The sequence below is a fragment of the Eucalyptus grandis genome, chromosome 4 (genome assembly GCF_016545825.1).
Source record: "Eucalyptus grandis isolate ANBG69807.140 chromosome 4, ASM1654582v1, whole genome shotgun sequence".
Lineage (NCBI taxonomy): Eukaryota > Viridiplantae > Streptophyta > Magnoliopsida > Myrtales > Myrtaceae > Eucalyptus > Eucalyptus grandis.
This window is the reverse complement of record NC_052615.1, coordinates 12,450,810-12,464,034: the sequence shown is the minus strand read 5'-3', so window position 1 is coordinate 12,464,034 and position 13,225 is coordinate 12,450,810. Positions and strand designations below refer to the sequence as shown.

The 13,225-nt window shown below is 39.2% G+C and overlaps 2 protein-coding genes across 2 annotated transcripts; one reads left to right on the top strand and one right to left on the bottom strand.

The window, feature by feature from the left end:
* The first annotated feature begins 873 nt into the window (after positions 1 to 873).
* On the top strand, positions 874 to 8,123 carry LOC104441030 (trafficking protein particle complex subunit 13). The gene is made up of 12 exons (XM_010054030.3): positions 874 to 1,313; positions 1,463 to 1,547; positions 1,735 to 1,865; positions 1,997 to 2,099; positions 2,254 to 2,268; positions 3,055 to 3,200; positions 3,298 to 3,493; positions 4,096 to 4,170; positions 4,421 to 4,537; positions 5,092 to 5,136; positions 6,096 to 6,194; positions 7,659 to 8,123. Exons 1-12 carry the CDS (start codon positions 1,024 to 1,026, stop codon positions 7,677 to 7,679), a joined length of 1,323 nt encoding a protein of 440 aa, XP_010052332.1. The 5' UTR covers positions 874 to 1,023; the 3' UTR covers positions 7,680 to 8,123.
* A 660-nt stretch (positions 8,124 to 8,783) lies between these two features.
* LOC104441028 (stem-specific protein TSJT1-like) lies at positions 8,784 to 10,713 on the bottom strand. Its single transcript, XM_010054026.3, has 4 exons — positions 10,334 to 10,713; positions 9,777 to 10,017; positions 9,541 to 9,661; positions 8,784 to 9,221 (listed from the first exon to the last, which is right to left on the bottom strand). Exons 1-4 carry the CDS (start codon positions 10,570 to 10,572, stop codon positions 9,025 to 9,027), a joined length of 798 nt encoding a protein of 265 aa, XP_010052328.2. The 5' UTR covers positions 10,573 to 10,713; the 3' UTR covers positions 8,784 to 9,024.
* Positions 10,714 to 13,225: the final 2,512 nt, after the last annotated feature.

The window sequence follows — 13,225 nt, the reverse complement described above, 5'->3', positions numbered from 1 at the left end:
CTTAAAATTGGAGGTCTCTCCTTATGTTTATGCCCTTGTGATTCTTGGCCTGTCAAGAAGTGGTTCTTTCTCCCTGCTGCATTCGTCAGGGACAAATGGATGCCGGAAAGAGGCGGCAAATGATGCGGTGCGCCGGCCTATAAAATCCCGGTGATTTGCGTCGGCTGGCGTGACTGTGGTCGTAATTCAGATTAATTCACATTGGTCATGGTTTATCGTACTTAAGGTCTATTTGGTAATCATTTTCTTTTTATTCATGTTCTTTTTGTTCCTCGGAATTGAAAAGGAATAAAAAAAATCTGTTTGCTAACATTAATTAATTTTTCTATTTTTGAAAGTGTCGAAGTGATCGGAGAATGGATTTGAAACAAAAATAATGAGTGAACAAAAATCCATTTCTTTATTTTTTAGAATAGAAATGACATAAATTCTTCTTGAAAATATAAATGGTTATTAAGAGTACCTTATTTTAATAAGTCAAGTGATTAAAATGTTCTTACTCTTATTCATGTATAATATAAGACTGCAGAATCGTACCATATTTCTGTTTTCTCTTTAAATTCATTAAGCAAGATTATTGCTTCAAGGCCTATGCAACTGGACAATTCGTATTCACATGTGGTAATCAGCCATCTGAAAGTCGTGTCACAAAAAAATAATTTTGGCTACCAATATGGTGAAATTCATGTGTGGAAAATTCATATTGTCATGTCGTGCCAACTTATAACGCGTTTGTTTCAAAAAATAGACAATGTTAAATAAACAGAAAATGTATTTTTATTTTTCTAGATGTATAGATGAAATTATTTTTATTGAGCGATTATTTTAAAATATATATTTTCTAAAATCGTAAAAATTGGATGCTTCGATCGTCCGGCGTTTGAAGAACTTCTCCGACGTTACTCAACTTCAAAACCGAACTGAATCTCAGAGAGAGATCTTCTTCTCCGTCGGCGGCGATCGGAAAGAGAGAGAGCGATCTCCTTCTTCGTCGGCGGCGATCGGAAAGAGAGAGAGAGAGAGATGAGCACGACGCAGGGGCCGCACTCGCTGGCCTTCCGGGTGATGCGGCTGTGCCGCCCCTCCCTCCTCGTCGAACCCCCTCTCCTCGTCCACCCCTCCGATCTCCTCGCCGGCGAGGACATCCTCGACGACCCCCTCGCCGCCTCCCGCCTCCCCTCCCTCCTCGCCTCCCACCTCCTCCCCTCCGACGCCGCCGCCGCCGACCCCACCTACCGCTCCCGCTTCCTCCTCCGCCACCCCGCCGACGCCATGGGCCTCTCCGGCCTCCTCCTCCTCCCCCAGGCCTTCGGGTATCGATCGGACTCGATCTCGAGTGCTTCCTCTTCTTCTTCGTCGTTTTGGATTGGAGTTTCTCTTTGGAGAGGAATTCGTGTGTCGTCGGAAATGATGTCGGTTCGATCGGTGCGCTGATTCGAGCTGTTGTTCGGGCGTTTTGCAGGGCGATTTATTTGGGAGAGACGTTCTGCAGCTACATCAGCATCAACAACAGCTCGAGCTTCGAAGTCAGGGACGTCACGATTAAGGTCGGTGCGTTCGGTTCTTAGATGCGGATTTCGCAGTCGAGTAGTTCGATGATCGAGCTTTATTGTCTTCGGTCGGTGTCCGTTTGCTTGCCTACGTATGGCATTGTCGATGATGAGAGGGCATAGATATGTTTACACTCAATTTTGGTCGGTAATTAGTATGTCTATCTGAAAGATTAGTTTACAGGCGGAAATTCAAACCGAGAGGCAGCGGATTTTGCTTCTGGATACTTCCAAGTCTCCGGTGGAAACGATTCGTGCGGGAGGGCGTTATGATTTTATTGTGGAACATGATGTGAAGGAACTCGGAGCTCACACGTGAGTTTCGCTATACTTTGTTTCGATGAAGTACTTTTATGAGTGTGCTGCCAACTAGGTGTGCTAAGGTGTCTATGCTTCAAACTTGTGCATCTCATCTGTTTTGCTAATCTTCTTCTTCTTTTTTTCAGCCTGGTTTGCACGGCATTGTATTCTGACGGCGAAGGAGAAAGAAAATATCTTCCTCAGTTTTTCAAATTCGTTGTTGCGAATCCACTTTCCGTGAGGACAAAGGTATCATCTTAGTGTTCATTTGGCTGCAAGATGGTATTTCTTTTAATACTTGAAATTTGAACATTATGCACGCGTAGACGAATTTCTCAGTTGTTTATGCATGATATATTGTTTGAAATCCTTCTTACTATTTTCTTTTCTTTTGTCTTTGCAGGTCCGTGTGGTCAAGGTAGGTTGAGATTGGCTAATTAGTTAATGTAAGTTACGGTTTTTATCTCGTTGTTATATTGCATTTACAGGAACGACGTGCTAGATCCTGTTATTAGCTCTTTGCAGAAGTTTTAGTGGCAATTAATTTTTCATCAGATTAGATAGCTTAATGAAAAAGATCGAATTAGCTAATTGGTTATTGGTTTTGGTTCTTAAAATGATTTTTTCTGTTTTCATTCACCTCATCTCTCTCTCTCTCTGCTGCCCCCCCCGCGGGTGAATATCTTTAGCATTTCAGAGTTTGCATGGGTCTCTTTGTTTTACAATATTGGACTCCTGTGTGCTCTGCCATATCCTTTTCTCATAAGAGGGCCTATAGGAGATGATTGTCTTACAAATCCTCGTTGAATAATAACAATGTCCGGAAGTCTGTTGAAAGGAAACTTATTTCCTTGTTATGACATGCTAGAAATTGTCTCTGTAGTCCATATTGGATGTTGCTTTGATCCTTTCAGGCATAAGCTTGATCACCATAACTTGCAAACTACCATGCCTTTCTCTCACAGAGCATATTTGAAGCTGTCCAACCTAGTAAGATTTTGTCCAAAATCCTAGTTAAGACAGCTCCACAAATGCTGATAATCAAGTTCATTGCATTATCTACATTTATGAGATTCAACCTTTAACTATTTTGGGTTGACATTTTTTTCATACCATGCAACAAATACCCTATATGCTGAGGACAAAACATGTCAGTATGCTGCTCCTCCCTATTAGGATGTGACAACTTGAAAACATATACCAGGAAACTACATTTCTGGAAGCGTGCATTGAAAATCACACCAAATCGAACTTGTATATGGACCAAGTTGATTTTGAGCCAGCACAATACTGGGGTGCAACTATCTTAAAGGCTGATGAGCACCAGTCCGAGATTTATTCTCCAGCTAAGTATGTAAAGGATTTCTTAGTATAATCCACAGATTATATGCTGTTCTATTCATAAAAAAATTGAATGCCAAGAGGCAATGATTTTTTTGACTTACAGAGAGGTATTTAAGCCACCGGTCCTGATCAGATCAGGTGGAGGAATTCAGAACTATCTTTATCAGTTGAAATCATCCTCGCAGAGTAATGGACAAATGAAAGTTGAGGGAAATAATGTTCTTGGTAAGCTTCAGATCACATGGCGCACAAATCTGGGCGAACCTGGTCGTTTACAGACACAGCAGATTCTTGGGACTGTAAGTGTCCCCCTTCGAGCTTGTGGATAGAAAATTTTAGTTCATCTGACGCCCATTACTTAGAAAGAATAAGTATTTGTATTTGCTCTTTATGTAGTGGTTTGCAGTTGCTCTGTTTGCTCCATTTCTTTAGATTCTCTTTTGTGTTACTTAGTCATACTTTGAATTTTCTTTTTGTAGTGGTTGTTTTAGTTTGGGGTCAATGATGAACTTAGATTTTAGCTGGCTGCGATATGCTTTTGCTTGTGGATTGTCTGTTTGTGGTGATGTTTTGGTACCATTAAATGAAGGGTCATAGAATGGTTGATCTGGCATATAACTTAAGCTATTGCTTGGAAAATGCCATGGTAACAGTAGACAAGCAAATTTAACCAGTTTACGAAACCGTGGGGTATTTTAGCTGATAATCTACTTGTGCTTTTATGAGAGGATGTATCTTGAGGGGAAAACCGTTAGGGCATGGCTATGCATTATGTAAACTTGAAATGTTTAAATTTGAAAGACTGCAATGTGAGCCCTTTATTAAAGTTGTTCCATTGTAACTTTGACCGCTAGCTGATACTGAAGATTATATCTGTTTCTCAAATTGTTTTCTTTTGTAGGCCATCACCCGCAAAGAGATTGACTTGCGTGTTGTAGAGTCTCCAAACAATATTAACTTGGGAAGATCCTTCTCGGTTAGTTCCATCATTACTGTGCCACAAGATTTGTCTCTATAAATAGAAAGTTTCACATACCATTGTGATGAATTAATTTGACACAGCTGATCAGGAATTTACAATGCTTCTCTTAGTGACTATTGGAGTCATCCTCTCAATTTATGAACCTGATTAGTCTAACTTGCCTAAATGTTATGTTCTCCCAGAAAATGCTTTTTTCTTTGCCGAGAAACATTTGGGAATGCACTATTACTAATGCACGCTGCAGGTACACTTCAATCTCATGAACTTGATGGACCGAGATTTGGGTCCTTTTGAAGTTTGGTTATCGCAGAATGAATTAGCTGAGGACAGGGCTGTTATGGTTAATGGTCTTCAAAAGATGGTAATTGGATTATCTAGCTTTTAAAAGCTTCCTTTGCATGATATTTGTCCCGCTTGCAGTGTGTTGAGGGATACCTAAAGTTGGAAATGTGTACTCTTAGTGCTCATCTTAGGATCTTTCATTCAAATTCCTCACCATTTGTAAATGCATACCTTTCATTCATTACTGGAATATCCCATCCATAGCTGACCAATTCTGGCCTGGACAGGACTGAAAGCTGTATCGAAGTAGACTTACCTAATGTCTGGTGATGACCTCAACATGCTTTGTGTATAAAAATTCACTTTTTTCTTATGCTGGAAATACATGTTATAATACTGGTGAAAGGGAATTCTATAGGATGAGTGGAATCAGAAAATGTGTCTGGTGCTGCCTCTGAGAGAGAGAGAGAGTATTTTCAGGAGTAACATGTTAAGCGTGTGTCATCATCTGATAGCATGCGGCAGGTGGATCTAATTGGAAGTCAAATTGGTGTGACTTGGAAATATGTGCCTTTTATGTCGGTGAGGATTTTGATTACTTATTTTTTTGAAATGTTGATTTGAATCTTGTAGGCTTTACCAAAGGTCGAGGCATTCGGTTCATCAGATTTCGCACTGGTACAGAAAATGTTCTTCAAACTTTTTACGTGGATTCTTTCACTATACCTTTGTGTAGCTTCTGTGATGTCTTATCTACTACAGTGCAATTATTCTCTGAGTAATTGAGCTTCCTATGCTGGTTTTTCTGCTTGGTTTGGAACTTGTTATCTAAATTTGTGATTCACGAATCATGGTAGATTTTCTTTGATGATGCGCACTGCATTGTGCCCCTGCCAGTGTTATTTGGTCAGTTTATGATGTATTGAATACAAGAATGTGGAAGAAGTTACTTTTAGTCCCATTTGCATCTGCATGCAGTAGGTGATCCACAATTAGAATTAAGGTCAGGTTTAACATATTATGAGGGGCATCATGCATAACAAAAAACAGTTTGAGTAAAAACTTTTTTTCCAATTCATTAATTTCCAATCCATTAATCATGTAGCAAACATGCCCGAGTCTGATGAGTATTTCCTTAGCTTCTCAATTCTCAAATTTAATTTATTTGTTGCCTTAGTAATGCTATACATTCATAAATTGAAGTATGTCCGGCAAAAACATGGCCTTACCTCAAGGTACCTTTCATGATATGACTGGGCTAGCTGCAGTGTCTTTATGTTCACTAGGTCTACTGATGTCACATCAAAGTCAGAATTTTGCCTTTTGGACTTGCTGTTAGATTGTTCGTTTTTTTTTTTTTTTTTTTTGGGGGGGGGGGGAGGAGCTGCTTATTTTCTCTTCTCAAATTGTTCCAGTTCTTGATGATATAATTGTGCAGATGAATAGTACAGTGCTTAATGAATCTCTCATTAATAGTGAACACTTGACTATGTCATCAATTTATATGCAACATATCTGTCGCCTGTACCTTTTTTATTTCATTTGGCTAATTCCTCAAGTCTGGCTCGTACCTTTCATATCTTATCTACTTTTTCTCTTCCAAAAGTAATTTCTCCAGTCACCTTCATTTTGTGCAGAATTTAATTGCTACTAAACTCGGAGTTCAGAGAATTACAGGCATTACTGTGTTTGACATAACAGAGGCCAAAAGTTATGATCTGTTGCCAGATTGGGAGGTATGTCCTCTTGATTTTCTGTTTGCAATGGCTATGCAGAAAGTTGCTGTGCCCATATCATATGACTGGGTTCCCTGATATTTTTTGGGCTTTGTCTCATGTTGGAGAGTTTAAATGGACTAATTCTGATTGCTGAATCCATAATTAGCTTTTACAAAATTGGCATATCTTCGGTTTGAAGACAATCTTAGTACATTAAACATGGTCGGTCGACCAAGTGTTGAACTCATAATAGGGAGAGTAGCCAAGTGAGAGTAGGTGAAATTGTGTTGCATAGGGAGCTCGTTGCTCTTTTTTCTTCTTTTGTTTTTGTTTGTTTGGTTTTTTTTTTTTACTTTTTCATTTTTCAAACAAATTAATGCTACTGTTTTAAAGTAATTTCTTTCTTCAATATTCAATCCAAATATACCATATTACTTTTGTTGGCCAATGTTGTTAACTGGAACCTTTTCTTTAACTTAATGTTTGATGACCTTATTTTCCATAAAATATGGGATTAATATGTGTAATAAGAGCTTCATTTGTAACGTATTTGATGTAAGTGCTTTTCTTTATATCATTTCATAGTCAAGATAAAGTTTGGATTCATCAGCATACATTAGTCAGACTAATCAGAAAATAAAAATCAACATTTGCCTTAAAATCACGGAGAAATTTACTTAGTAGGTGAACAAACTTTAAGTTATGCTTCATTACTAATGTTTCACATTATTGTTGGACATCATACCACTGACTTCTTTAGACATTATCTGTCAGTATATAAACCACTTTGAAAAGGTTAAAAAATGTGGCACCACATATGATGAATAATTACAATATTTTATTTTCTTTTATTTTTTTTGGCAAATTGACCATGGCCGTTTAAAAAGTTAGAAGGACATGAAAGTTCTAGAAATTAGTTTCTTACAATATTATCTCCTAAGCCTAGAATTAATTGACTGATAATATTAGAGCTATTCAAATTCTCTTAAAGTATCAATAAATTTGTGTTTTGCTTTTTATATACATTTTCCTTAGATGAAAATAGATCATATAAAGAACATTGCCTTGTGTATGGCACGGCAATCTTCTGGTGTTGCTAAAAGCAGAGTGCTCTACATGTCAAGAATAAATTCCATGATAAAACTCTTTGTACCTATCGCAAGCATATGCTCTTTAATTTCTAAAGTAAGAAGGTTTCCTATGAAATTATTTCCTATGAATTTTTTCCCCACAATTATAATTGCATTAAGCCATACAGGTCTTTCACAAAATGATTTTGCTACATACTTGAGCTGCCATGTCCAACATACCATGCTCGATATGAATTTCTAGTGTTGACTAGGAATTGTCAACAAAATCAACGTCGTTTTTTACTTGGTGGATCTCTTACTTGGTGGATCTTGTAATCTAATTTATTGGTATTGGACGGGTCACATGATATGCTGTTGGTTCGTTTTAATGATTTCTTCTGGATACTTGCAGATCTTCGTGGATGTCAAGTGATCTATCTTCCCATGTCCTATTCAGCTGTCAGAAGATAACTTAACTCTGATTCCATTGTGTTCAAAATTTGCAAGAAAAGGTGCATTTTGATGATCTTCATAGACAAGCCATTGCTTGGTCATTGTACATATACACCTCAAGTTAGTGCAGATTTCTACTTGTCAATCCTGTTGGTGAGAATCTGATTGAGTTTCTGGATGTGCACAAAGAATGTTTGGTGCATCAGCTAACTTTCACCTCCAATTTCTGTCTGAAAGCTTAAATGGGTTATATCTGCCAATGTTCTCTTCCTTCCCTAAAATGGAAGACTGATTTTCCCCACTAGAGATAGTGCACTTGTAGGTAGATGACTCTTTTACATCTTATTGACTGGATTGCTTGTGAAGCTGTTGCTAGTGATGAAGTAGTTAAATCCATTTGCATCGCCTTGACAATCGAAAAAGAGTGAATTTTACTCTAAATACTGTTCATATAAGCTACCAAACTGTCGAAATTCCATTCGACAAGCTGTTTTAGAATGGCTGGTTGGTTATTCATGCTTCTTGTTATATTTCGGCTCTCTACCTGTCTATTGTAAAATCATTGGGTAGACCAGTTGAAATGTAGTGCGGAAACCTTCCTGATTGTTTATTCTCGTTTTGGCTATCGTGAGATCATTCTTGCTTTCGGAATGATTTATTCATTTCTCTCACTTTATCTATTTGATACTCTGTAAAGTTGATGTGTAGAAATGCAAGAAAAATTAAAATGTGAGCAGCAAAGCTGAGTAGACCATGTCAATGAACATAGCCCATCTTCAGTCTGATATCACAATCCACATCGATCTCTCGAGAGAATGAGCCAACAAAAATTGGGTGATTGCCACATGCAAGTTGAGTCAAATTGCTCAGTAACCCAAAAGCTGTTCATCATCAAGAATCGGGCAGTATGTACTCCAAGTGGAGAATTTGAAGCAATGAAATAAACGCATCGAACAAATCAAACGCGACAAATATAAAACGTTGAAAACCGGGGAATACCAATTACACCTTCCAATGAAGATGATATATGATGAAAACCGAAATTTCAGATACAAACGAATTAAGTTCATGTTCTATAACCTAATTTTCGGTCCCAAATTCAAATCATTTTTATTAATGTTCTAAAGGGTCAAACATGTACAAAAGCAGCAGAGACGTGCAACTTTCCCAATGGGAAACCACCAAAGTCAGCTCGAGATTGGAAATAATATATATATAAAGAAATAACAACGAAAAATCCAAGCAGGAAATTGCAAAAAGAAAATTACAAAGGTAGAATCAAACTTTCGATCTTTGCTCAAAATGGGTTTCTTCCTAAGGGATTATCATATTGCATTTTGGCCCCAAACTGCCCAGTCGGCTTCACTCCCGACACGTGGCATAGCTTGAACCTTTGATTGCACATCGACCTTGAAATTGGCCCCACACATGACTCCCTCGCTGTCGATTCTTGGCATCGCCTTCACCTTGTTCCTTGGATGTTCGAAGCTCATCAATCCATGCTCGCTATGAAACATACATCCTGCCCCACAAAAAATTAAAAATTAAAAAGCCCATTTTCAGTAATTCAATTATCGAGCATATTCTCTCCTTTTTTTAAACCTGTCGCGATTTTCCTAATTATTGAGAGATATTTACAGTAAACAAACCTTGAAAGACATTTTCAGTAATTTAATTATTAATCATATTATCTAAAATAAAAAATAAAAAAGAAGCCATTTTTCATTAATTTAATTATAAAGCACATTCTCTCCTTTTTTTTTTTCGAAAAATTCTAAATAATTTAAATCATTAATCTTGCGATTTTCCTAATTATTGAGAGATATTTACAGCATACGAACCTGCAGGGAATGGAGCAAACGATTTGGCACAGCTCCCTTTCACAGCCTCCAGGTTGTCCGAGATCACCAGAGAACCGTCTGCTGCAACCCCCCAGAACAGCCTCACCCCTTCTTCCGCTCCCTATATTCATCATCAAGAATTGGAAAAAAATTCAGATTGAAAAAAAAAACTCTTTTTCTTTTTTTTTTTTTTTGTTGCTAAAATGAACAGAATTGAATGTTGTGGAGGAGCCTACGGATGCGGCGAAGACGGTCCTGGCCTTGCCGTCATAGAGCACGAAGCCGTAGTCGCCGTCCAGGTCCTTGAGGACCTGGTCGGCCGGGTACGGGCCCCGGTCGCGGAGGGTCCGGTAGGCGTCGACCACGAGCATGGCCTCGTTCGCGCCCTTGTTCAGGCCGTACTGCTTGATGAGGCTGCACAGGTTGTTCAGGCTGCCCCGGAAGATGCAGTAGATGTCGTCCATGCCGCAGAACAATCTGCCCAGAAAGACCAAAAAACACATTCACCTCAAAATTCAACAACTTCCCATTTCAGAATTCCCTTAAAAAAAAAAAAGAACTTTGATTCAGAAACACTGGTTTGCATTGCTAAGACAGTAGAAGACTCCTGATGAGCACGACATGAGACGCGACGTCGACTATACTCCAAATTCATCTGCAATTCTAGCTTTGCTTAGATGCAATTAAGGGAAATTGCCATCAATCACATTATAAAGGCGTCACATTTATAGTCTTGCTCTCTCCAATGTGCATCATTCTAAACTTACTGCTCTCAAGAAAGAGAGAGATTAACCTTTGATGGACCGAGTAGGACTTCTCGGGGCGAGCGTAAGCGAGCAGGGCGCCGTCTTCGAAGCTGACCGAGAAGGCATTGCTGCCGCTGCTGCCGGACTGATGGGTAGCCAGGAAATCCTCCAAGATCTCCCTCGGGAACTTGGGCTCCCTCGTTGCCGCCGCCGCCGCCTGCATCGGGTGCGGGCTGTTGAGCTCCTGTGGCGGGTGAGCCAGGCCCTTCTTGAATATCCCCAGCATTTTCCCTTCCCTTTTTCGCAACACCACAATCAAACTCCCACAGAAAGAACAAGAACTCGAACTTGGACAGAGCTTGGAACCGACCCTGGAAACCGATGAAACGGTGGGTTTTGGAGAAGATCGGATGAATTGATGATGATGGTGGAGATCTGCCCGTCTTCGGTGCGTATTTATATATGGTGGGGGGAGGGGGACCAACGTGGAAACGTTATCCGGAATGGTGGGCCAAGCGACAACAGGCCACGTGTAAATTTATTCGAAATTGGTATGGTCAAATTTAGTGATTTTCTTTTGTTTGCTTGTGTAGCTGGTGATGAAGCCTCACCTGGGGTTGAGGAGGAGCGAGGAGCGTGTTTGGTGGTTTGCTTTCATGTAATTAAAGTGATTGAAACTATATGAATTACTCAAATGAATATAATATTGATTGGATAATATACTTATTGAAAATATTTCAACAAAGTCGCTTTAGTGATTTTACTTATTGAAAATATTTGAAGATTTTTAACGAGTTCACTTATGAGTAAAGATTAAGCTTACACCTCTAGATCAATAAAATGATCGAAAGATCGACAAAAAAATAAATCTGAGTAAAAATAAATTGATACAACCCATCTCTTGAAATCATTGAGAAATTTTATTTTAGTTTCGTAAATTTCCTTTCTTTTTTTTATATTTTTGTTAAAAAAAGAAAAGAAATATTAGAAGAAATATTAAAAACAAAAAGAGGGCGTTATCTCGAATGTTGATCTAGCACAGAAAAATGTTATCTATATATAAAAGCAATAGCAGCATTTTTTTTTTTTGGTAATAAATTATTTATGTTTTAGAAGTACGAGGAAGTGGTCAAAAAGTGGCCTTATCCACAAGAAGCGGATGTGACACTTATTGACGCCGATCCGAGTCAGCCGTGTCGGCTATCTCGTCTTATCCCATTCATCTCCACGTCTTCTTCTACCCCTCTTTTCCGTTAATTTTCCTTTTATTTAGTTTTTAATTCCTTTTCTGGGAATTAAAAATCCAGAAAAATAATAAAAATAAATTAAAAATTCAGAATATATAATAAAATAATAATAAAATAAAGAAAGTGCACTGGCCCAGTCCCCACACAGAATCTGGCGATCCTGCCGTTGACCACACTCCGTTTGACTATCTGCTGGGCCTGATTCGTGAGCCTTGGGCCCAAATCAAGGCCCGAGAGAGAGAAAGGATAAGAATTAGGGTGCACAAAAAGGTTGGGCTATGAAGAGTTGTTCGGATCATTATGGATGAATGTGGGCCTTCAGTTAGATCCAATGTATTTCGATTGTCCCCAATTGGTTGCAAATGGGCGAGTCGGGCAGGCTTCGGGAGATGGCATTTTGAGTCTCCGGCCCGAATCTTTTTGGGGGCTCGAACCATCTCGGGTTCCCGATTCGAGTTCCTAATTGCTCATCCCAGACGGTTTCGATCTAAATCGGGCTTGGTTACGAGCCATGATAATGGGTGGGTCGGTCGAGGCAAAGGGTCTGGTGGCGAGGGAACGAAATTGATTCATATGTTCAAGGATGCTTCTATGGCTTTTTAGGTTGAATTCATAAATTATGATTTGAAATGAAAGTTATTCAGTTTGCGGTCTGGTTTGGTTTGGTTTTATTTTCTTTTTTCTTCTAAGGGTCTACTAGAAAATATATATAGGCATGAAAAAAAATGTCGATTCGCGATGAACCGCATGTTTTTTATTCCATATGTCTCTTTCTTTGTACTCAGTCTCAAGAGAAGATTCTCTACTTCATACATGGAAGGAGGGAGAGAGGAGTGCGTCGTGTGATAAATATGTGGAAGGTTTTTCAAATTGACACGTAATATTCCCTTCACAATTGGCCCACGGAATAAAGATTCCACATTTTAGGACTGAGCGACTTGGTCAATTCAACACGAGAAATGACCTGAACCTGCCTTATCCGGCCAGTTCACATAGGGACTGGTCTAGTTCTCAGTTTCTAAGATTGGGAGCTGAACCAGTTTGAATCAGTTCACCTCTAATCTTAACATCTCTCTCTCTCTCTCTCTCTCTCTCTCTCTGCTAGCAGTTGTACGACTTGATGAACAAGCATTGATGGCATAGAGTTCAAGTGATTGGAGGAGTAGCATCAGCACCGTCCTCTGGTCCCAACACCATACCATTCTTCTCGAGTCCGGCCTTCTTCTTTTTTCTTCAGTTTTTCGTTCGCTGATCTCTTGACTCATTGCTTCTGCCCCTTTGACGTTCCTTCGTATGTACCATAGTCATGCGAAATGTGCGTTTAAGCAATGCTGCTTCCCCAGCATTTTTTGAGTTTCTTGTCATTTTGACATCGTGGGTGAAACATTTGAATGAGTTGCTCCACGTCTGTTTCTTTGCCAGTAGTTGATGTGCATTTGGGGGATAGGCTGGTTTCCTATGGAATTGACTGGTGCGATCCTAGGTCGAGTCTTGGATCAACTGGGGAAAAGATCAATTGGGGTTGATTTCCGGTCCTAAAAATTGGAAACCGGCCTTGAGAGAGCCTATCCAATCTGAAATCGATCACTTCTACGTTTTGCTGGTGTTGCAAGCTTTATAGTTTGAGAGCTACTCTTTCAATGAGCTTTTAGTTGTAAAATATCTAATATACTTCACAACATACACTATAGG